Raw genomic sequence first — 23,822 nt, forward strand, 5'->3', positions numbered from 1 at the left:
TTATGGATAACGACTTATGCACATGTACATATATCTTATAATATACATATATTTGTGGTTTTTACTGTAAATACGGAATTTCAAAATATGCATTGCAATTACCGCAAAATTTTTGAAAGGTCATTGGTATTTCAAATTAAAAAATTTTCAACGAAATTTGCATAAAAATATGAGAATTTTTTCAAGAACTATAGCGTACTTGCTGGGAGTCAAGCTGATAGTAATAGCCTTATCTGGAACCTGGAGATAATTGTTGTAATATTATATGTGTTAAAAGATCCTAGTTTTAGGCAGAAACCGTTGTGAGCATCCAAGAATTGAATTGTAATCGAATCGTCCCTGAAAAGAGAATCTATTCGAATTTGTTGTGTTCAAGATCCTTTTTCTTAAGAGCAGTATATTTATTACCTGTGCATTACGGGTCTAAGTATGCTCTCGACACAAGATCCACTAAACTCTAAACTAAACCACTAACTAACCAATTATCAAATATGTTCAGATTCCATTAGCTCTTAAGTTACGAAGAGGTTATGTTAAAAGAGAGAAAGAGAGAAGGAGAGAAAGTAATATTAAATAATTTACTTCTATTATATGAAAAACAGTAAAGTTTTTATGAATAAAATAGTTTGATGTTAAATTGTTTCAAGGAAATATTTAATCTCTATTCTCTGCAGTATTATGTTGACAGCGATCGAGCTTCTTGGTTTCGAAAGTACTCGATTTTCAAGTTTAGTCATGAAACGGTAAAAGATTTTTGAAAAATTTGTCGATTATTTGCAAAATCGATTATTTATCGATTAATTTCAAATCGATTATTTATCGATAAATATAATTTCATTATCAAAACGTATTATTTATCAATTAATTTCAAAATCGATCATTTATCGATAAATTCACTCGTTATAGGTTTCAAACATGTGTTTCAGTATAAAGTGTCCATAGTTTTAGTTCAGTTTAAAGTTCATATTATTGAATAAAAGCGATAATTTTATTTAATCGACAAATTAAATTATATATTTTTAATCGATCTTTAGAAAAAAGATTTATATTCCAATCTCCAAAATTATTCAATGTCTTTCTACTGGCTTTAATGGGCAGGTCAGTCTAAAGTGTATAGTCTTTAATAAAAAGGTCTCCTAAACAGTTAGTACCTTCCTGAAGAACATTCAACATACTATAAATATACTAAACATGAATAATTTGCTAATAACTTTTATTTTAATTTATTGAGTAAATGGGAATAAAGCAGAGATTTATATGACGTTTTGTATAGCCTTAATTATAACTGACCACAAAATAATAGATATTTTAGAAACTATTAAAGCGCTATATGAGTGCTTCTCATAGGATTCTAATTACGTTTCCTGTCGATAACCTCATCGTTGAAGATTATCTTGATCGGTGTCTTCTTCATGTTGCTAAAGTTCTCAGTTAGCGCAGTCAAAGTGTCAGCCGGTAGACGTCTGTCGAATGGGTAGCCCATAGCACGCTTGTCCGGATATAATTTGTCCTTAAGGCCACAGAAGGAAGCAGCATCGCCACAGACATCAGGACTGACGGGAAAGCAAGCATATTTATTTATTATTCCATTTTTCATTTCTCAAGCTATACTCACGCGTTATTCTTCTGCAATACCGCGTCACCTTCGTAGTCTGAAATCATAACAAATAGTTCGAATGGCATACCCTGGGGCTTACCCTTCGGTAGTAACATATGCGCCGGCCAGCCGCAGCCGCAGAAACGGAATTCAGCCAATTTTTGTGGATCGGTGGGCAAGTGGTCGCCACCGATACGGCGGAAGGAACGTTCATAAGGTATGGTTACACTGGAGTTAGAGTAGGATTGGTTGATTTTGTTAGGGCCAGGCATTACTGTAAAAAAATAGGAGAAATTAGTTTTTATTAACGTTTTAATTACAGAATTTACAAAAAAAATTTTCTTCAAAGCTTTCAAGAAAAAATTCCCAAAAGCTTTCACTTATGCGCTCTTAAAAGCTTTTTGAAAAACTAAAGTTAATTTGCATAGTAGCCATGTGAAAACTTTTACAAAAGCTTTAATGAAAATTTTCACAAGAACTTTTTGTAAGCTTTAAATTAAGCCTTTTTGTAAGCTTTCTTAAAAGCTTTTAGAAAAACAAGCATTCGTTTTTTCCTTGTTAACTCACAATTAACGTTGAACTTGTCCAATTCTATGGCCAGCTGACGCTGTTCATTCAAAGTCAGTGGTGTGCCACGCTCGTCGGTGATGGGACATAAGAAAACACGGCAAGTTCCACGCTTTGGTGTACCACTTTCGTTATTCACTTCGATCAAGTACTCGAACGGCGAATGTTGCAAATGTGTGAACAATGCATAAACACTGCCTCCTGGTCCGAAATCTAGACCAGCGGCCAAATCCACATCAGATTTTTCCCAATAGGTGAGCAGCGTGTTTATGATGTTCTTTGTGGCACTAATGATGCGAACATCTGCACGTGTCACCGTTACGCCGTCGTAACCGAGATCAGGTGCGCTATACACAGGCAACTTCTCCTTGAAACGATTGAAGAGTACATCCAAGTAACCGTGCCAGCGGTAGAAGATGGGATCACGCATAGCGGTTGTGACATCGCCCATAACACCGAAGTCTTCTAAGAAACGATTGTCTGGATCGTGTGAGAACGAAATGACATTGTGGCCCTGGTTGTGAAGATCGCCATAGAAACCGGGGTTGACAGAGAGATCGCTCGACTCAATAAGATCGCCGAGTATATCGATACCTTTGACTTCGTCCAGTGGTATGTTGTTGCCTCTTGACTACGAGGAATATAACAAATATGTGTTTTTTATGTTTTGTTATTTCCAAAATCTAAGGTGAATACTTACATCAGTTACATAACCCTGATCGATACTTTGTACTACGCGGTTGATCCAGCGTTCAATGTCAGCTAATTCCAGTACACGTCCATCGCGATCGATATCCTTCAAAGACGTTTTGGCAACACGTCCCGGATAAGTGCGGCTGTTAAGACTGCACAGAATTTTCGGGAAATAACCTTCCTCAACCGGTTCACGTATATTGTTCAATGGCTGCAGCTTCGCTAAAGCATTGCAGAAGCGTTCCACATTGTAACGCGCCATAAGCTGGTGGTGCATGTAGTAGAAGAGTTCACCACGACGATCCTTGCGCACCACTTCATCGGGTCCCGAACCGGGATACACCAAATGCCAATGCCAGTGATGGCTGTTCACACCGATATCCTCACGGAAGTAGCTCAAACGTTGCTCCTCTTCGCGGTCGGAAGCGGTGAAGTTTTGCGGAATGTCAATGCGGCGCTGTAAAGGAAAGAATATGCAAGAAGTTTTTTTTTTTTTAATATTTAAACATACCCGACTGCCTGGATCTGTGACCAGCTTGCCCTCAGCGCGTGCTTCTTGAAACACTGATGGCTCGACAAAGTTTTGTGGAAACTGTTCCACAATTACTGGCACCTGGAAGTTGCTAGTATCTTTACGATGTTGCACAGCTACGGAGAAGGCATATTGGAAGAGGAAAGCATTGACACGGTCCTTAACATACGCAGCCAAGGCGATGAAATCTTCCTCGGTGGTGGGCTCAAGCAACAGTTGTATGAGCTGGGCGGCAATGCGCCGATGTGGTGCATAGAAGAGTGAGAATTGTCGACGTTTCGTGAGTGGTTTAGCGAAATCCAAATTGGGCTTCTTCCTCAAATCGCGTATGGGTATCTTCACATCTACTTCTTCGCCAAACCGATTCTGTATCTCCTCTTTGACTTCGGCATATTGTTCCGTGTAGAAGCTATCAGGCACGTCAAGTACGGCTTTGCCATTGTCGCGTGTTGCGAATACCGGTTCCAAGGGGTTCTGGAAGAGCAAGTTGAGCGCCTTCTTGTTCTGTTCGCTGGACATGTTGATATTTATTGCTGAATGCAAGTAATTGAAGTTAGACGGTGTTGGGTTGCGTCGAAACGACTGTGAAAATACCTCGAATTCCAAAACCTTTTATACCGTTTTGAATTGGATTCGCTCGCAATGACTGCTCCATTTTGTTGTTGTCTGTGCACTTTTTCAATAGCTGCATAGCCTTATCATATTCTCGCTGATACGTAACCTTGAAAACCGCAAGCCTGTTTTAGGTAAGCTTGTAGCGTGAGAACTTAATGTGTAGAAAGTGCTTTTGAGGATTTGGTTCATGCAGGCAAATCAGTTTTATGCAGTTCAACAAAAAATAGCATTTCTGAAATTTAGAAGAAATATTTAAAGCACCCAATACTCAGCTCTATTTCCTGATAAGTCTTATTATATTTTATAAATTTTGGGTGTGTCTCTAATACATATAAAATAAAACACATCCGAAAAATTAATTACAGATAAATAAATTCATACGATAATGTCTGATAAGTAATATTTCTTAAGCGAAGGTCCTCAGTTTGAAACTTCCAAAAATCTGAGGTCTTAGAATTAACCTGTCATTTTGTTAGTTACAATTCTTCTAAACCTGAAAATACTACTAAGGAAGTATACTCAACTAAATTATTGAAGACCATATGTTTTTACTCTTAACTTCAAACTAAGGATTTCGATCGAAGTGCGAATGATTATTAAAACCTCTGTCATAACACTCAAATGAATCGATTGTGATATTTGCTGTGTGGCTTGTGGCGCCGTCCGGTTGGAACCACATATTGTCAAGTCCATATCATCCGATTCGGACCAAAAATATTCGGTTATCATTGAGCGGTAGCGATTCCCATTCACAGTAACATTCGGGTCTTGATCATCACGGAAGAAGTACAGTAGTAGTGACGCCGCCGGCCCATAAACTGCACCAAACCGTAATTTTTTCGAGATACAATGGTGACTCATAGAGTACGTGTGGACTGCTACCTGATCAATAACGCATATTTTGCAAACAGAAATGAGTCTAATCGCTGAAGATTTTTAGATGAAAATCCGGATCATTTCTAAGTTGTCGCTCAGCCCAATTCACGAATATACGACGATTCTGGTGGTCAAGCGGCTTCAGTTCTTGCGTCAATTTGATCTTTTCAAATTTCGCCAGAACGACATCACAGAGATGGCCAACGTTTGAGAACGACGTGTGAGAAACTGATTTGGGTCTTCCTCAATTGATGCGCTAGCAACAGCAATATTCTGTGAAAACTACGGGCACTTCTTTGTCTCACTGGTACAGCATTTTGTACTGTGCCTGTGGATTAACATTTTTCCACTAGACGCTCGATTGTTGATCTGACAAGATGATTATGACAACCATAAATTGGACGTAGCGCTCTTAAAGTTGAGGCCACTGATTCCGAAGTTCGGTAGTAAATTTTAATAATTTAGACTCGTTGTTGGATTGTATATCTTTCCATAATGAAATGGCAATTCTTACTGAAGAGAAATGTCAAAAGAGCAGGAACAAATATGGCGTCGTTTGCTGTCCCTATCGGTCTACTACTTTTGTGATGGTCTATTAAAACCCAATATTAAATTTGCCACAAAGTTTGTAACACCCAGAACGAAACGTCGGAGGGTTATAAAACATGTTGATAAATGATCAGCGTGATGAGCTGAGTTGATCAAGTCATGTCCACCTGCCTGTACATACACGAACTAGTCCCTCAGTTTTTGCGATATCGATGTAAACTTTCGCCCAAATACTTTTATCTCCAAGAAGCGGAAATTCCGCTATTGGAGCACTATAGTCTATAGCTATACAATCTGAACTATCAAAATCATGTTTTAATAAGGAAAGCTTTTTCTTTGACAATATATCTTCACGAAATTTGGTATGAATTATTTGAAGAAATTGTTCAGATCGAACTACAAGTATAAGCTGATCGATTGAAATCGAGTTGTTGTGTGGAAATTTTTTTATTTCGGAAGTGTGCTTCGGTTCAGACTAGTGGAACATCGTTTGTGTAATATGTTTTTTTTTCAATACTCTCCTTTCTCGTTTTCCTAGTGCCAATAGACAAAGATTCCATTTTATTATTGCATGGTTTCATTTAAGTTGGAATTGTGTGAGAACTTACAGCTGATGTTATCAAAAACTCGCGTTTAAAGCGTGAAGTTCATGATTACCTGTCCAGAGAACTCACTCTACCTGTATTGTTTAAGGCACTCCATTACTTACTTAGGTAATTTTTCTGTCAATATTCTTGTTCCTAATATTGTTACTGCACTACCTTTGCCCACCCGTTCATCTTTAGGAAATTAAGTCTCCTCTGCGCTGATTCAAAACTATTCTAAACACTTTTTAGTTCACCGATCCATGCATTTCGTCGGTGGAGTTTTAGCTATTTCTTAAACGCTCTCAGTTTTGTAACACGAATCTTAATTATCCGTTACTGTAAGTGCCTACAATAATAGCAACAATTTGTATGGTGTCACTCAGCATAATTGAAACAATTAATTTTACATTATAACTAAAACAATAACAGCAGAATTGTACACTCAATGCGAGAAAGTGAAAGGGAGGAAGTAGAATAAGCTCAACAAACCAACCAAGAAGACTATAGACAAAGACAAACCTATGCGGTGTTGGGATGAAGTAAAAGCGGTCATTGTGGCAACATGGCGCATCCGCTGGAGCACTCACTCTATTTCAGGCGGGTTACGCGAGAACAAAGGCAGAAAGCACATTCAATATATGCACATCTTTGCATAGTTTTTATAGCAATTTGTTTGTGTATTTGTTGTTGCATTGTATTCATATAATACCATAACTGAGCAATAGTCTAGCCGCTTCAAATAACAATTGTTTACATTGCTTCTGAGTTTGACAAGACCAGCTGCGGTTATTGTCATATTCGCCGATTCAAATTACGCGCACCAATTGAGTTTACTAGAGTGCTTTGCAATTTCCTTTCTCTTGAGAATGGCTGTGAAAACGTGCGGGCATTTGGCAGATCATTTAGTGGATTTAATTTCGTTGATGTGGCTGAAGGGTTGCCGTGTTTGTGATATTACGTGGTACTCACTGACTTTTCCGTAAGATATAAATATGATAGAGAGAGGAGTTTTCTAAGATATTATTTCTTCAATGTAGGCAGTGTGACTGGAAAGGGTTAAGTATGAAAGAAAAAGGAAGTGGAAATTACTAAACCATTGATACTGCTTTTTTCATTGCTATTTGGGAGGTCCAAACTGGGTGGAACCAAACTGCATCTTACCAAATTAAGTATCTGAAAAGTCCTCGTGGGTGAACTAATAATGATATGAAACGCTGTCTCTTCAGGCATAAAGCCGCGAAAACAAACTAGTTCGACTAAACTAAAAATAAGTATAGAAAATCTTCCTTCTTCTACAGCCACGATTGCAGTCTTCTAAGTAATTTCCAACTACAACAATAAATTAATAAATTTACAACACTTAGTGATGACCCCTTAATATACAAGACGACCCCACTGCGGTGATTAAGGTCACTTATAACAAATTGTTAATTCGTCTCCCTTTATAGCTGAGACGTCTCGACGATTTTCGCACAATTGTAAGATTAGAATGGCGGGCAAGCTGACAGTCGCATGCTGTGTCAGCGCGTTTGTGGCAGTCGCTAATGACGGACAGGTGGGCAGTGGCAATAAAACAAAGCGTGACAGCTGCGACATGCCGCGCAACCTACAGCAAATTGCATATCACACCTTAATGGAAATTTTATTAATGACAATGACATTAATAAAGTGCTAATGTTAATGCCACATAACTGCGTTAGCGTTGATGAAGAACGCAAACAGGTAATTGTCACTGAGACACAAGACGCTGCTACTGAAGTTTGTGGGTATGAAGAAATACTAGGGTGGTCATGAAAAAGTGTGTGGTTTCATTTAGAGGTTCCAAAGGTCTGAGTTATATCGGATAAAGTTCAAGTTTGATTATGGAGACTCAAGAAATTAATTTTAAGTTATAAATCTTGAGTCTAAGAAGAATAGTATGGACTTTGATAGCTGTGTGATACGTCATTTGTTTATGCCGATATTCTTAAAGCCACAAACAATCCCACTTAGATAGCTAGAGATGCCTGTATTTTTTTATGTCCAGGATTCATAGGCATGCATCGAAAAGACCGTCGAAAAATCGTCTCGAGTCTGCCACAAATTTATTGAGGCGACTAATTTCATCCAGTTCGGCCACTCTGAGCCAAACATCTTTCTTAACCCCACAAGTACTGACCAACGCTTGCTAAGCTTGTCCACTGCCCCTAGATGCAGCACTAGAACGCATGAAGACAGGGGAACACCGGCTCATTTCCATCTTAATGGGTTTTGCAGACGTCACATAACTAAGAACCACCCTACTGTTTATTTCAAGCTAGTATACATAATCATATAAATTCAATTGCTCCTGTAGTCAACTGCATCCTGTCTTCCCTCGACCGGGCGGAGCTGCAATTTGCCAAATTGAGACGTCTTCACACTAAACTGAATTGTTTGCGTCAAGTGGGCGGTGCTGGGTTCATTTTTTTCCAACATTCTTCGTCGTAGCGAACCTTACTGCTCGGTTGCTAGTCTCAAGATAGTTGGCTTGCAAGCTAAAGCGAGCGAAAAATGTGCAAGACGTGGAGCAATTTGGAAAACATAGAATCGCATGCCTTCACTTGGTAGCTTAAGACTTATCTACCATATACGCGTATATATGTGAGTGCATTTTTCAATTTCTTTGCGGTCTTCCACAAAGAAGTTTAAGCATTTTGCATTCTCAAGTTGCTCTTTTTGCCGCTGGAGTCTCTTGCTTGCACAGCACTTTCCTTCACTTTCTTTTCCTACTTTGTATTCGCTTGTATTTGGCTTCTCTGCACTGGAATTTTCAAGTTGAAAATAGTGAATGGAGAGTTGAGCATGCACTATTTTGTACTATATTGAACTTGTCCGTTCGTGTTGTGTATATGTGTGTTGAAATGGCCGCATAGTTGCTGTGTGATTTAGCTTTTGAGCATTATTTGTCATTTGTGGACTTTCTGCAGAATCATTGGAAGCTGCTGCGTTTGATTTGATCGCTTATGTCCTTTGATGTTTCTGTCTAGTGGATTTTAGTATTTAATATTGAGATTTTGTAATCGCCAAGCTATTGGTATATCTTTTGAGTGAAGTCATGATTGAAGGCAACGGCGGCGATAGCTGATTGAGTTCATCGAAGATATTACTTCTCGGAAATAATATGTCTCACTTAATTATTAGAGGTTCAAGCTGTGATTTTTAGATAAATTGTGGATGGGAACCAAGAGAGTTGTAGATGAAAGCGGTATGTTTCATAAATCCTTAAAAACCTTTAATTCTTTTATAGTAAGGATTCAATTTCTGTTTTAATACTTAAGGCGGGGTTTCCGATACGCGAAACAATTCGCCATTCGTTTGGCGGTATGGTTCATCGGTTCTCTTGAGCTTTATCTGACTCCAGTCGCGAGTTGTGAGGGATAGATTCTAATATCGTAACATTTCCTCTATATCCTCAGAGTCGGAGAGTTGCGATGAAAACCAGTCGTTGGTACGAAAGCGCAATGGAAGATTCATCTTTAGTAAAGCCTCAAATCGAGCACTCTTCCAGATCTTTCTAACTATGGCTAACCAACACGCACGTTCACAATTAGGAGGCGGCCTCTTAGGTGGACGTGGTAGAGGAGGGTCTGCTAATCTCTGCTGCTTAACTGAAGATTGGGAATCACTCGAACTTGCTCTGCCGTCGTCGTCTCTGCTCAGAACCCTTCTAGTCCAATCCGATATGCTGGTATGCTACTCTACCCGCTGCCGTAGCGAACTACGATCTTTGCTGGCACGCGGCGGTTGGACTTTAACTTCTTTGCTGCCGTCGTCTTCTTTCTTTGGGACTTATAACATAACCTGAGGTCTCCGAACTCCCATTAATCTACTTTCTCTACTGATGCTGTTGATTCTGACTCCCACCACAGCGCCATCTACATTTCCTGATTGTTACTCCCATATACTCAGGTGACGGAATACCTTAACCACCAACTCAGGGTTCAACCAAAACCCAGAAGCTGCAGTTCTGAAATCGTTGTTTGATTCAAACTCCAAGACTATTATGACTTTTACAGGCCATGAATGTCGCGTTACTCATGGTGCATCACGCGGAGGCGACCTATCTTATTTCTGTAACCGTGTGACTTCTGGCTATTCAGCAAACTCAAATGACCGCTTCGGGGAATCCGTTTGAGTCAATTGAAGATATTAAACTTGAATCGCTACGCGCATTGAAGGCATTTCCGGAAATTGAAGTGTAAACAAGGAGCACTGGAAACCACTAGATTTCAAAGGCAGTTTGATTCCATTTTGCAACGAGTTTACTTGTTTTTGTTCCATCATCAATTGCATTTGATGAGCGTTGCCAAACGCTCTGCTTTGTGAGCATACTTTTGCGTATCTTCTGCATTCAAATGCAATTCAATGGGATTTTTAAGAATGCAGTTTGCTTAAAATCAATATGTTGGTCATACTGCCAGGTTGCCAGATTGGCAAGTTGTTGCGCTGCATTTAATCGCAACGAATTGCTGCAGGTTGTTGCTGTAGGCGGGATAAGGTGGGTGGTGGAGGAATGTATATACATACATCGAAACTTGTGCAAGTCAAAATTTGTGTAGAAGCAAGTAAAAGCAACGACTTTCGACGTATTACGCGGAGGAATTCTGTGAGGAGAATAATTTTTATACTCTCAACCAACAATGTTGCTAAGAAGTATTATGTTTTGTTCACATAACGGTTGTTTGTAAGTCCTAAAACAAAAAGAGTCAGATATAGGGTTATTTATATATACCAAAGTGATCAGGGTGACGAGTAGAGTCGAAATCCGGATGTCTGTCTGTCCTTCCGTCCGTCTGTCCGTCCGTCCGTCCGTGCAAGCTGTAACTTGAGTAAAAATTGAGATATCATGATGAAACTTGGTACACGTATTCCTTGGCTCCATAAGAAGGTTAAGTTCGAAGATGAGCAAAATCTGCCCACTGCCACGCCCACAAAATGGCGAAAACCGAAAACCTATAAAGTGTCATAACTAAGCCATAAATAAAGATATTAAAATGAAATTTGGCACAATGGATCGCATTTGGGAGGGGCATATTCGGACGTAATTTTTTGGAAAAGTGGGCGTGGCCCGCCCCTACTAAGTTTTTGCAAATTTCGAAACTTGACTATAGCTATGCACAAACTCTACAAGTCGTTTTTCTTCCATTTCCATATTTGAAAATGAAGAAATCGGATAATAACCACGCCCACCTCCCATACAAAGGTTATGTTGAAAATCACTAAAAGTGCGTTAACCGACTAACAAAAAACGTCAGAAACACTAAATTTTACAGAAGAAATTGCAGAAGAAAGCTGCACCCAGGCTTTTTTTTTAAATTGAAAATGGGCGTGGCCTCGCCCACTTATGGACCAAAAACCATATCTCAGGAACTACTGACCGATTTCAATGAAATTCGGTATATAATATTTTCTTAACACCCTGATGACATGTACGAAATATGGGTGAAATCGGTTCACAACCACGCCTTCTTCCAATATAACGCTATTTTGAATTCCATCTGATGCCTTCTGTATAATACGAGTATATACATTAGAACCAATGATGATAGCGGAATAAAACTTTACAAAAATACGGTATTTGAAAAATATGTAAATGACGTATAATGAAATCGATTATCACTTTATCATGCGAGTATAAAATGTTCGAGAACTTAGCCCTTTTACTTGTTTTCTATTTAATTTGAAAATTTCCATACGAATATTATGCCGTTACATTCGTTTCGTGATTTTTTTCTTATTGAGTACTTATTTCAGTATATATGTATATATACATATATTAGTTTTTATGCGGTTTTAGAAATAAAAGGTGGAGTTTGAAGAGTTGAGTTAGCAGCATTGATATTTATAAGCATATGAACTGAATCGATGAGAGCATCATTAAAATAACTAGCAATAAATTCCTTTTTATTTTGGGACTACCGAAAAGCGACTGCAAAAGGATGAGCGATAAAGATTTAGAGAGAGAGACAGTTTAAGAGAGGGAGGCAGTCAGAGATAAAATAGCTAGGGTCTTATTACTTGAATACTCTATTAAATTAAGTCCTGTTAATATCATTTCATATGTCAACATTTTCAGAAGAAATCAGAGATCTGACCTAGTGAGGTGAGTGGTGAATCCAACAGTAATATATTCATGAGAATAGGGAAGATACATTGGAGAAAATACTGCAAAAAATTTCTCTAGAGTATTTATAATTTATTCTCTGAATAGAAATTTAATGTATTCCAAAATCAAACATTTAAATGAGTTTTAGCATTCTTTTTTCTAAATTTTCGTGACTTTTATTAAAAATTTTACAATTCAGCTTAGATAGTCATATCAGGGCCGTGGTAATTGCCCAAAAACTGCTTTGCAGTGCAAACGTGTCACCTTTTGGCGGCCATTAGTGCCTATCCGGCTGACTTGGATCACGCTGCCTGTCACTCAAGTAGTTAAAGAGCAGAAAGTTAATTAGATATAAATATAAACAAAGGATGATAAATATTTTCAAGAAATATAAAAAGTTCTCAAATAATCCCATTGGGCAGTTCTTTTTTACAAAGCATTGAAAATCAGTAAACAGAATTTGAGAAAATCACTTTTATAATTTGGGCACCGATAAGAGGAGGGGTCTTAAAATTCCTATACACACTGGATCATAAACCCTTAGAGATCGACAAAGTACTCTGAGCCTATAGAACATTTTTTGAGACGGCTAATGTCCATCCCTGGATTCGACTGCATCCGTGAGTAACGCTCATCTGCCTGTCACTCAAGTAGCTAAACAGCCTTTCTTAGATATATAAAACCTGATAAATATTTTCAAGAAAGTTGTATAAAAAGTTTTGAGAAAATTGCTTTTATAATTTGGGCACCGATAAGAGGAGGGTTCTTAAAATTCCTATACACACTGGATCATAAACCCTTAGAGATCGACAAAATACACTGAGCCTATAGAACATTTTGTGAGACGGCTAATGTCCATCCTGGATTCGACGCATCCGTGAAAACGCTCACTGCGCTTCTTTTCTACCGACTTATCCACATTTTCTTCGTCGGTATGTGAGCATAGAAAAAGGCCCCATGAGTAGCTTCTGCGATCCCAGTTTTCAGGAATACAGTTGACGCAGAAGTTCATAGCCCCCATTTTTGTAGACAAGTTCGCCTTTTTTAGCAGTGTTCTTCCTATAACTTATCAATTTTTGGCCTCCATAAAATCTTTCTATCAAGAATAATCCCTAGTTATTTCACCTTATCATTAGGTTGAAGACGTGAGCTTCTGAAGTGGGGGAAAGACACGATCGGAATCTTACACTTTATAGTAAATAAGACCATTTCGTTTTACTTGGGTTGACGGCCAAGCCGCTCAGCTCAAAGACGGTGAAATTTTCCTTTTCACCCGAAAGCTTTGTTTTTCGAGCTCTCTACTTGGGTCTTTAACCACCAAGATAACCGATTACATTAAGTATAAAAAATGTTACAAATGTTTTTATCTAAACCCAAAGATTTCCAGAGTCGGTGAGAAAAACATTTCCGAGAGTATTTGCCGGACAAAGTTGAAATTCTCCGAGAATATTCAAGTATATGTGCATTGGATTATATATTCAAAGCAAAATAATGGTTTGTATAATTCACAAGGACTTGAGTGGTGGACTTATATTCAAATATTAACAGTTTATGGATCTTAAGTTAATCGTTTTTTTTTATGGAAATGCTGCCGCAGCTTTTATTACCTGCTAAAGGACGGTTACCATTAGAAAAAAAAAAAAACAATTTTTTATAATAATATTCCTTCTCAGCTGCACAGAATTCGAGCACCTTTCGTTTGGTAATCTGATGTTCAGGTCATACTTCAGTAGTAATCCTAATATTACGTAAACATTGGGCTGATACAAATATTATTACATAATAATTATCGGTTATATTTTTTTGAGTGAGTAATTCCAGCAATTATTTTGACAATTAGCAAAGCCATTGCAAAGTTATCACAGCGTCAAGCACATTGGTAAATTTTCAATAACAGCGTAACCTTTCACTCAACAACTGCCAAGCGGAGATGAGGTTTTCACAAAAAATATTGCTAATATTCACACTTTTACTGCTGCACCATAACCTACGAAACGTGTTCGTGTTATCAAAGGTAAAATCTATTCACATTTACTGGATATTTTAAAAACTCACGCGCTTCAAGTATCCTGCAGAGCAACTTCGACATCACCTACTTGGAGTTTAATTGTACCAAACGCGATCCCAAAGGTTACCTAAGCAAAGTGTCCTGTTACATAAGCAAAAATACGCAGCGCAGCAGCATCTCACTCGAAATGCAATATAAAAAGAGTTTAAAACGCTTCAGCATAAACTTTCTGATTGTGTTGCCGCGGCGTCCTGTGGACTTTGTGCTGCTCAATTTAACCCGTTTGAATGGCTGCCAATTCATGGCGAATCGGAATCAAGTGCCGCTGGTACAACAATTTCTCAACTCGATGAAACGATATAGCAACATAATGGAGGGGTGTCCCTACAAGCGCAACACCCTGTATTATGTACGTGGGCTCCGTTTGGAATTGGATGCAATACCGGCGTTTGCGTTCGACACCGATATGAAATCGTGGTTTGATGTTATACACGAGGGTGATGTACTGTTTAGTGCGTACGTGAATGGTCGCATACAAACGAAGAGAAATGGAAGGGTTGGGAGGAGCGTGTATTAAACGCTTGTTGGATGAAATAAAATTTTCAAACAAAATTTATAATAATAGAAGGTTTTATCAGAAATTATTTGTGCGCATTATTTTTGTATATTTAATAAACTACAGTTCAGTTTTCGTCCGATTTGATACTACTCTTTCTCTTGTTTGCTTTACCATTCTAAAATTAGTCATATCTCTCTTTGAAGCGATGCTGTCGTTCACATTTGTGGCTTTGTAATGCTAACTTAATGTTATCCATTTACATTGAAATGCATCTGCGGCTTCCATATTTTATTTTCAAAAGCTTGTTGGCTTCCCCAAGTGTCATTCGTTCGTGGAATTTTTAAATGACTTGTAATACATATGCTATATATAAATAAACATTGTAACCTGGTTGTTGTTTTGCAATATTTTCAGTCCGTGAATTTCTTTTTATGTGTTCAAGTATAAGGTTTCGTTTTCTTGAACTTTTATTTTTAGTTTTGGGCTTCGAGACCTATTAACATTACAGCTGAGTCACTGTTTTGAAGTGCAGCCACTGTCAGGAGTGTTAGCTGCCATAGAAGGTAGTAAAAAATTGCTTGATATCAATATAGCTAAATTTGACCCGGATTAAAAAAAAACAAGAAAAAACGTTAAACGCAGCCGAAACTCCAAAGCTTTCACAAATAGAAAATTCTCCTTACACGAGCTATAATTGGCCAGTTTGTATGGCAGCTATATGCTATTGTGATCCGATGAGCAAGGTCTTGGTGAGAAAAGGACGGGTGCAAAATTTCAGATCAATATCCCAAAAATGAGGGATTGGTTCACATATATACAGAGATCAGAAAAATGCGCTTGAGCTTGTTATCTCTTCTACTGAGATCGTCCAGAGATCCTAAAAATAGGGTTTAGCTTGTTATCTCTTCTACTGAGAGCGTCCAGAGATCCTAAAAATGGTTTTAGCTTGTTATCTCTTCTACTGAGAGCGTCCAGAGATCAGAAAAATGGGCTATAGCTTGTTGTCTCTTCTACTGAGAGCATCTAGAGATCCTAAAAATGGACTTTAACGTGTTATCTCTTCTACTGAGAGTGTTCAGAGATCCTAAAAATGGACTTTAACGTGTTATCTCCTCTACTGAGAGTGTTCAGAGATCCTAAAAATAGGGTTTAGCTTGTTATCTCTTCTACAGAGAGCGTCCAGAAATCATAAAAATTATTCTTCTACTGAGAGCGTCCAAAAATCATAAAAATGGGCTTTAGCTTGTTATCTATACAAAACGAAATCATTAGCATTAATATTCTAATTTAAAATTGGAAAATTATAAACAGCACATATTTTAGTTTTTAACCAGAATTTTTAAATGAGCGCATGTGTTACTCAAATTCTGTGCTACTTGCCACAAACATAATGTTTCTGCAACAATTTTAATGTTCACTTGTTTACTTCGTTAGCGTTAGATGATATCAGACTTTATATCGGGCTTCATTTTGAACTACTTAAAAGGTAATTTAGCACAACTAATGTTTATTCTGCCTATAATTGCTGAATCAGAATTTCAAATAGTTAGTATGTATTCCGCCAAACAAAACTGAAAACATTTCGACTCAAACAGCCCCGTGCTAAGATGTATTACACAAAAATCTTGAGAATTATATTAACTGTTATTTTGTTGCAAAGCAAGCTGGGAAAGGTGCAAGCAAAGGTGAGCTGGTGCTGCGTAAAATTTATAACACTTTACATTTACCGCTGCAACTAATTTGCAGAGCAACTTTGAGCTCACCTATACTGAGTTCAATTGCACCGTCCATGATCCGAAGGAATTCGTTGAGAAACTCTCGTGTTCCATAAGCAAAAATACGAAACGCAGCAGCCTCTTTACGGAGTTGGTATTTAAAAAGGATTTGAAACACTTCAACATAAATTTTCTTGTTGTTCTGCCGCGACGTCCTGTGAACTTTGTGCTGTTAAATTTAACCCATTTGAATGGTTGCCAATTGATGGCAAATAGGGTTCAAGTGCCGTTCGTGCAGATTTTGCTTAACTCGTTGAAACGCGTCAGCAATTTTATGCAGGACTGTCCCTACAAACGCGACACCTTATACTATTTTCGTGGATTCCGCTTGAATTTGGATGCAATGCCAGCGCTGTCATTCGAAACCGACATGAAGTTGTGGGTGGATTTCATGTATGAACGTTCGAAGCTTTTTACATTCTACATCGATAGTCGCATACAGTTGAGACGGAATGGGTCAGAGGCAAAGCAGGGAGCTTGATTTAAGGAATTATATAAATACATTGTGACTTGATTTGATTTGATTATTCTAAACATATTTCGTATATATGTTTTGTAATAGCACGACTTAATAAACTTTAAAAGAAACTTACTCCAAACAATCTAATGGCACAAAACTGGTCTGTAATCTCTTTTTGATCATTATAGCATTGTATGGCTTGGGTGGAGGTAGAGATAGAGACAGATATTGAGTAGTATGTATATAAAGATACATGCAAAGTTGAAGAGTGGGACGAATGTGGGAATATGTACAGAGAACATCTCTATCTGTATAGATATGGATATAGATATAGATATATGTAGGTATAAAGAAAGAATAAAGCTAAAGATAAAGATAAAGATATAGCTATACTTGTGGAGTTAGTCAAGGGATGACTATACAGCTCAGCGGTAGAGCCAGTGGCACATTTCACGGGTGCTCACGTAATAGCTCACTTGGCTCCGTTTGACTCCTAACAATCTCATTTACAACAAACGGGTCACAGTTGGAAAAAACGAAAATAAGTATGAAGCTACTAAGCCGAGTAACCCACGTGTGGGTTATTGAAACATATTAGCAAACTTTTGATAGAGCGAAATGATGTAAGGTACAGAAACATGAGTTTAAAATTCAAAATTATAAGTCCGACTTGATTCCCGTTTATCATAAGCTCACCTTGAGTCCACATCGTTCTATAACTGGGTTTTTAAGAAGCAACTTTGAGGTATAATACTTTTTTGCTCACAATGTGGTAGTTCAGCGAATAGAAGTCGACCAATAATGTGTGCAATGTCTCATCGTACCACCATAATTTATTTTTTCGATACGAATATTTGTTATCCACATTGGTATTTCTATCAAAAGGAAGAAAAATATTATGTACTGTCTTCCATATTTTTAAAACATATTCTCGAATTAATGCTAATCTAAGCGCCTTGGGAAAGCTTCCAAAAAAAAAAAACGCTTTCAAAGCTTGCAGCAGGAGAAGCATAATTCATATGCAGATACATACATACAAAGAGCTTTAAACCGCTCGCATCACTACTCCCTTCATCTACAAGGGACAACATAAGTAGTACAAATTGGCCGCTCTTAACTCAACTTTAGTATGTTTATGGCTCTGGCTTTACGTTCACTTTTAATACCTGTTGTACCAGGTTTGGTGTTTACCTTGACAACAATAAAAGTTATGGCTTACGCTTTTTACGAAAATTTTGCAAAATCTCTTGCTGCATGATACTCGTTGTTATGGACCGTAAGAATGCAAGCATGTTCTGAAGTTTTACGTCAATTTCACTTCTCCCACAAAATGGTATGGGAGAAAGAAAAAGTGAGTATAAGTATTGCTAATGGGAGTGAGGCTGAAAGTATGTTGAATATGCTGAAGGAACAAATATTATTGTTGAAGTAAAATGCTGTGAGAGTTGAGTGTATGAAAAAAGGAGGAGTTTCAAATAAAACTGAGATATTTAAAAGAAGAGAAAATCTCTCAGATTTAATTAACGAAATTTTTATTTTTGATTGCATTCTTCTTGCAGTATTTAGATTTTGAAGAAGGCAATGCGGTCTCTAGTTCTCAATAAATTGGCAATGCGACCAAGAAAAAAGGATTAATGAGGAATACAACAAAATATTTTCGTTCTCCAGTAAAGAAGAATGGACTAATGGTACTGGATCGACAGTTCTTACGGCAAAAACTACATATGCACCTTTGGGGTAGTGTGAATGATATTGTAGTCCAAAAAGCTTTACTTCCCGGTAAAAAGGAACTTAAGTAGTAAATTGTAGGGTACCTACTCTTAAGATTCCATTTTCAGAAAATTAGAAAAATAGAAAAGTATATTCGGTGGAATGCATAGCAAGCGCGAAGGATCATGAGAAGCAGGAACAATATATTTGCGAATGCCCAGCCTTTAGCCGGCGCAGGAAAAGATATCTTCCAATGCTCCCAATGATTACAACTTCAAGGAATATTCGGCAACTGGTGTGGAAAAAAAATCAGGATTTTTACAAAATCATTGAGTTGGGGGATAGAGCTTAATTTAGTTACCGCCTGAGATCACAAAAGGCTTAATGTTGGCCTCCATTTTCAACCAATCAAATAACCGCCTTTACCTTGCTTGCCGGATAATGTTAACCTTTGTGAGTGGTTCTTTTCTCTCCGAAATTAATTACATACTTTAAGCTGGTGTAAAATTTAGTGAATTCGCAGTTCTAGAGTATAGTCTTTCACGCGTACAGTTTATCAATAGATCGGGGTAACTTATTTTATTTCTTGACCATTTTATGTGGATGATTATAGGATAAATTAGATATAAATTTTTCTTAAAGCTGATTGTGTTGAGAAATCTTCTTATCTAATGAAGTCCGATTGTTGTGTAGCTAGGAAACGAAGTCGCCATGTGGCTTTGTTATCAAGTACCTCTTTTGCGACCTCAACTCAATGTTATTTTTGCAAAATATTCGGGTCTGTTGGTACGAGTCTAACATTGACACGTTTCATACTCAAATTATTAACCAACATTTGTGTCGATCCACAGGAGAGGTTGAGAGTCTCTGCTATCTCTCTGACGTTAACACGACCATTTTCAAAGTCTGTTTCTTTAACCTTTTCGATGTTATCCGCATTAACAGCGGTGGATGGACGACACGTTGAAGGCAAGTCCTCGATGACTTAACGATCTTCAGTGCTTTCTTATAAAGCTGGCTTTCCAAAACACTTTTGCAAATTTTCTACACTTCCGTAGCCATGATGCGATTGAAAACAAAAATTGCATGCAAATTCTTTCGTAAGACGAGTCCGTATCAGATTTGTTCAAATATCTATATTGTTCTTAGAGGCGAGTGGTTGTGGCTGATATATTTTACGAGCAAGTAAATTAAGATTCATCATTATGTGAAGCCCCAATGATCTGTGTATTTTCTTATTTTAAATAACAGACTCTCTTTCATTGGGAAACCTGTTAAATATAAGCAAAAATTAAGCTTCTTTCCATTAAACTCTAATTATTTGCAAAGTAATTACATTTGTTTGCTTATAGTTTGTAACAATTAATAATACTTGAAATTATAAAATGATGTAAATTCTAAAGCAAATACTCCACATACATAGTACTTATGGAACTAAATTTATAAGTGTAGATGCAAATATATTATAATATGTTAAGGGCTTGGAGGCCATTTCAAGTGTAACATAAATTATTAAAACACAGGAGTTTCCATAGTTCATAAGTGTGTGTTATTGAAACATTACATATTTACAGCTATATATGTATTTGTGTAGACAAATGTAGCTACACTTATATAGTATATAACTATGTACTTGCAACAAGTTGTTGTTAGGTTTCCATGAAAACAAAAGAATGCTTCGAGAATGTGGTAAGCTGGAGAAAAATAGCATGCGTGTAAATTGAATTTCAATGTTCAACTAGTTAGTGCCCTAAGAGACAATAACAACCTCAAGAAATAACAACAAAATAATAAAATACTGGGAATGTTACATAGTGTTAATAAAACCAATTTGCTTTCACCGCATAAAGACAAGAGGGAGCATAGAATAGACGCACGTATTGAATACGAAGAGCTGAGTAAAAAGCTTTGTTACATAACTGTGTATAAAATATATGTACATATAGTATATGTAGTTTATAGATATATGTATATTTATTACGCAAAGAAACTCTGCGTTTTTTGTCGATACCTTTTTATGCATTTCTTATGCGCTACACGTACATATGTGTTTATATTTATATATATATGTTCTATATAACTATATATATGTATATATATACATTTGTAGGTTTTTTTTGCATTGCTTCCCAAATATTCGATGCTAAGCACGTTTTCACTTACAAGCTATTTGGCTGCCTTTAGGCTTAATATCTACTTAACTCCGTGTGTGGATGAGTATTTCAATGTAAATATCTCTGGTAGCCTACAAATCTAATATATTCATAATATGTATATAAACATGTTGCCGTAAATCCTTGCTTGTTTGTTAAACAAGTTGCTCTCACGCGGCTTATAAGTTACTCATACGCAACGGTCGCATTTCAGGTTAACTACCTTATTGGGGCGTTTAATTCACAGTTTTGCATTTTCATTGGAATTTTGTCACAAGAAAATCTAAGGGAATATATCCAAAAATTTTCCGTAAACAAATCAGAGTTAATTCTAGCACTACATTCACGCTCCAGTAGTTCGCGTAATACTGTGTTTTCATACATTCTATACACCATTGCATGCAGATATGTTGCTGAAATCTCCGCAACTCAATCGCAATGCACCTCAATCCGTCAGGAGCGTATAAAAAGTCAGTTAACTTGTATTCCGAAAACTGTGCTGCGTTATTAATGCTCCAACGCGTTTGGCGAAAACGCAAATTGGCTTCATTGTGAGTTAAAAGCGACGTTAGACGCTGGCAGTGACCGGCCAATGGCGCACAGCTGACATACATATATCTGCATAGAGTTGAACAATTAGATTCTTGTGTATTTTGACTCACAGCATACCCCTACTGTGCAGCGATAAAAAAAAGAAGAATTTCGGGCATAGATTGCATGGCACGTACGCCTGTTGCTACTGACAATGCTTTTTGCCATTTGCTTTCGTTTTTTATGGACTTCATTGCATACAAAAAATAGCTTAATTTCAAGCTAGTTTTTTTTTTTGTGCTGCCAATTTTGACACTTCATGGCATGTACCTTATATTTATTCAAAATTTTTAGTTCAAGAACAACGCTTATCTAGGTGGAAGGGAAGAGACAAAAAAGCCTTTAATAGAGGCTGTAACAACCTTCACATGTGCAATTCTTATAGCGTAAATGGATATAAAAAATATTTGTATTTTGTTTTTGATCGGTCAGTTTGTATGACAGCTATATGCTATAGTAATCCAATTCGCAAGAAAAGTCTTTTTATATTCCAGGAGGCGAGAAGTAATTGATTTATTGTATATTCTCTATAGAATCACACTTTGCTAATGAATTCTGTGCGTAATAACTGTCCTACCTACCTTGTTAGTCAACGGATCTATTCCTGTAAGTGTAAACTACCATTTCGTCTACCCTCCAAATAAAAACAATAAGTACAACCTATAAACTATAATATTACACTAGCTCTAAAACTTTCCATCTTTAATTAAAGTAAAATAACTTTTTGCGAGCGTAAAAGAGCAAATAGAGTACATCGAGGAAGAAGAAGTAGAAAAGAAAACGCCAGCTGGCAAACTATAATATCAGTTTCAACCAATTAAAAACATAGCAAGGATATTGTGTAGAAGGAAAACAAAATTGCGTAAGCAACGCAACACCTTGTGTTTATTTAATTAAACTCTTGCTTTGTGCCGTGGCCTTAGCAGATAATGCAATATGAAAAGTTTACAGTGTGGACATTCGCTTTGCACGCAAAAATTATATTAAAATTTTAAGTTGAGAAAATACCTTTACAAAAAATATAAGCAACTAAAATTGAATAGTGCAAAGTTAGCTTAATTTGATTAAATGAGTGCAGTGTATGTGTTTTGTGGATATGGTAGTCATTTGGGAGTTTTAAAGGCAGATTGATATTTTATTATATTTATAGAAGAGAAAGTAAATCAAAATTTGTTCAATTACCCTTATATGATACGAACATACTGGTGAAATAGTGTATCCAATATAGAAATAAGTGGCAACCCTCTTAAAAAATTTCGCTACAAAAATTTTTTCGTAAAGCTTTTCTTTAGTTTCGCTTAAAAATTAATTCAAATTAAAAAATAATATTTTCTTTCAAATAGGTGGCAACCACTTTCAAAAATTTTTTTCTCTCTACAAAATTTTTTTTTTTCGACAACCACTTTCAAAAATTTTTTTCTCTCTACAAAAAAATTTTAAGTTTGTTTTTATTTTTGCTTCTAAATTAATTTAAATTAAAAAATTATATTTTTTTTAAATAGGTGGCAACCACTTTCAAAAATTTGTTCCTCTCCGCAAAAAAATTTCTCTTTTTCCTTTGGTTTTCGCTTATTAATTAATTCAATTTTAAAAAACCATTTTTTTTCAAATAGGTGGCAACTATCTGGCAAAATATATATATACATATATGCTATATGGATTTAAATACCCACGACTTAAAGCGAAGGCACACAGCAGAACGCTAAACATGTAGTACTTTGTGAACCTTATTATTAAAAATTTTTTGCCACTGCAGTCATCTGAAATTTTCTTTGCCTAATACCTATAATGCGAAAACTCGTCAATACACACAAAAATGTTTAATTAAAATGTTTAAATAGGTGGCAACTCTCGCAAAAAGTAACTTATAATTCTAGACTTTTTGAACCATTTTATTGTTGTTCGGTGTCAATTTACATAAACAATTTTTTATTTAAAATTTTTAAACGGCTGGCTACTCTACTCACATATCATTGTAAGTGAAATCATTTTTAGACCTGCTAAGTCTTATAGTAAGCTCAAATTATAGAACTAAACTTTTTTTATTTCAGTTTTTTTATTATTAAAAATTCAACAAGTGGCAACTCTTCTCAGTCGTCTTTAATGTCTTGAATTCCCTTAAGACCCCTTAAAGCAGTGTATTTAATCTTACATTCTTTTGCTAAAAATTTGAAACATTTGGCGCACTTTACATTTTTTTACCTAAATCCCAGCTTTAAGTTCTACACTTTTAGTTCATTTTCACAAATTTATTATTTATTCATACAAATTGATTGTTCTAAAATATTTAAAATATAATCGACATCTTCAATTTTTGCTTACACCAATACATATATATTCTGATAAACACATGTATGTGTCGCTTAAAACAAAAAGCTTCAAACAATCCTATTTTTAACCCTTAAGTAACCGCAAGTGCACGC

The 23,822-nt window shown here is 36.6% G+C and overlaps 2 protein-coding genes across 2 annotated transcripts in view; one reads left to right on the forward strand and one right to left on the reverse strand.

Annotated features, from left to right (window-relative positions):
* The window catches only part of LOC126757577 (potassium voltage-gated channel subfamily H member 8), a 191,078-nt gene that overhangs the window by 61,705 nt on the left and 105,551 nt on the right, over nucleotides 1-23,822 (forward strand). The gene's annotated exons all lie outside the window — the stretch shown is intronic.
* On the reverse strand, nucleotides 1,197-3,962 carry LOC126757580 (phenoloxidase 2-like). The gene is made up of 5 exons (XM_050471591.1): nucleotides 3,369-3,962; nucleotides 2,865-3,314; nucleotides 2,165-2,795; nucleotides 1,616-1,871; nucleotides 1,197-1,553 (listed from the first exon to the last, which is right to left on the reverse strand). Exons 1-5 carry the CDS (start codon nucleotides 3,906-3,908, stop codon nucleotides 1,352-1,354), a joined length of 2,079 nt encoding a protein of 692 aa, XP_050327548.1. The 5' UTR covers nucleotides 3,909-3,962; the 3' UTR covers nucleotides 1,197-1,351.

Source organism: Bactrocera neohumeralis, chromosome 4, assembly GCF_024586455.1.
Source record: "Bactrocera neohumeralis isolate Rockhampton chromosome 4, APGP_CSIRO_Bneo_wtdbg2-racon-allhic-juicebox.fasta_v2, whole genome shotgun sequence".
In the NCBI taxonomy this organism is placed as follows: Eukaryota; Metazoa; Arthropoda; class Insecta; order Diptera; family Tephritidae; genus Bactrocera; species Bactrocera neohumeralis.

What these genes read in the sequence shown, in the direction of transcription:
- LOC126757580 (XM_050471591.1), bottom strand. Translation starts at nt 3,908, where the DNA reads ATGTCCAGCGAACAGAACAAGAAGGCGCTCAACTTGCTCTTCCAGAAC. An exon ending in ATCAGGGTTATGTAACTGAT is followed by an intron (nt 2,796 to 2,864) that starts GTAAGTATTCAC and finishes TATTCCTCGTAG; the next exon opens with TCAAGAGGCAACAACATACC. An exon ending in GGACAAGTTCAACGTTAATT is followed by an intron (nt 1,872 to 2,164) that starts GTGAGTTAACAA and finishes ATTTTTTTACAG; the next exon opens with TAATGCCTGGCCCTAACAAA.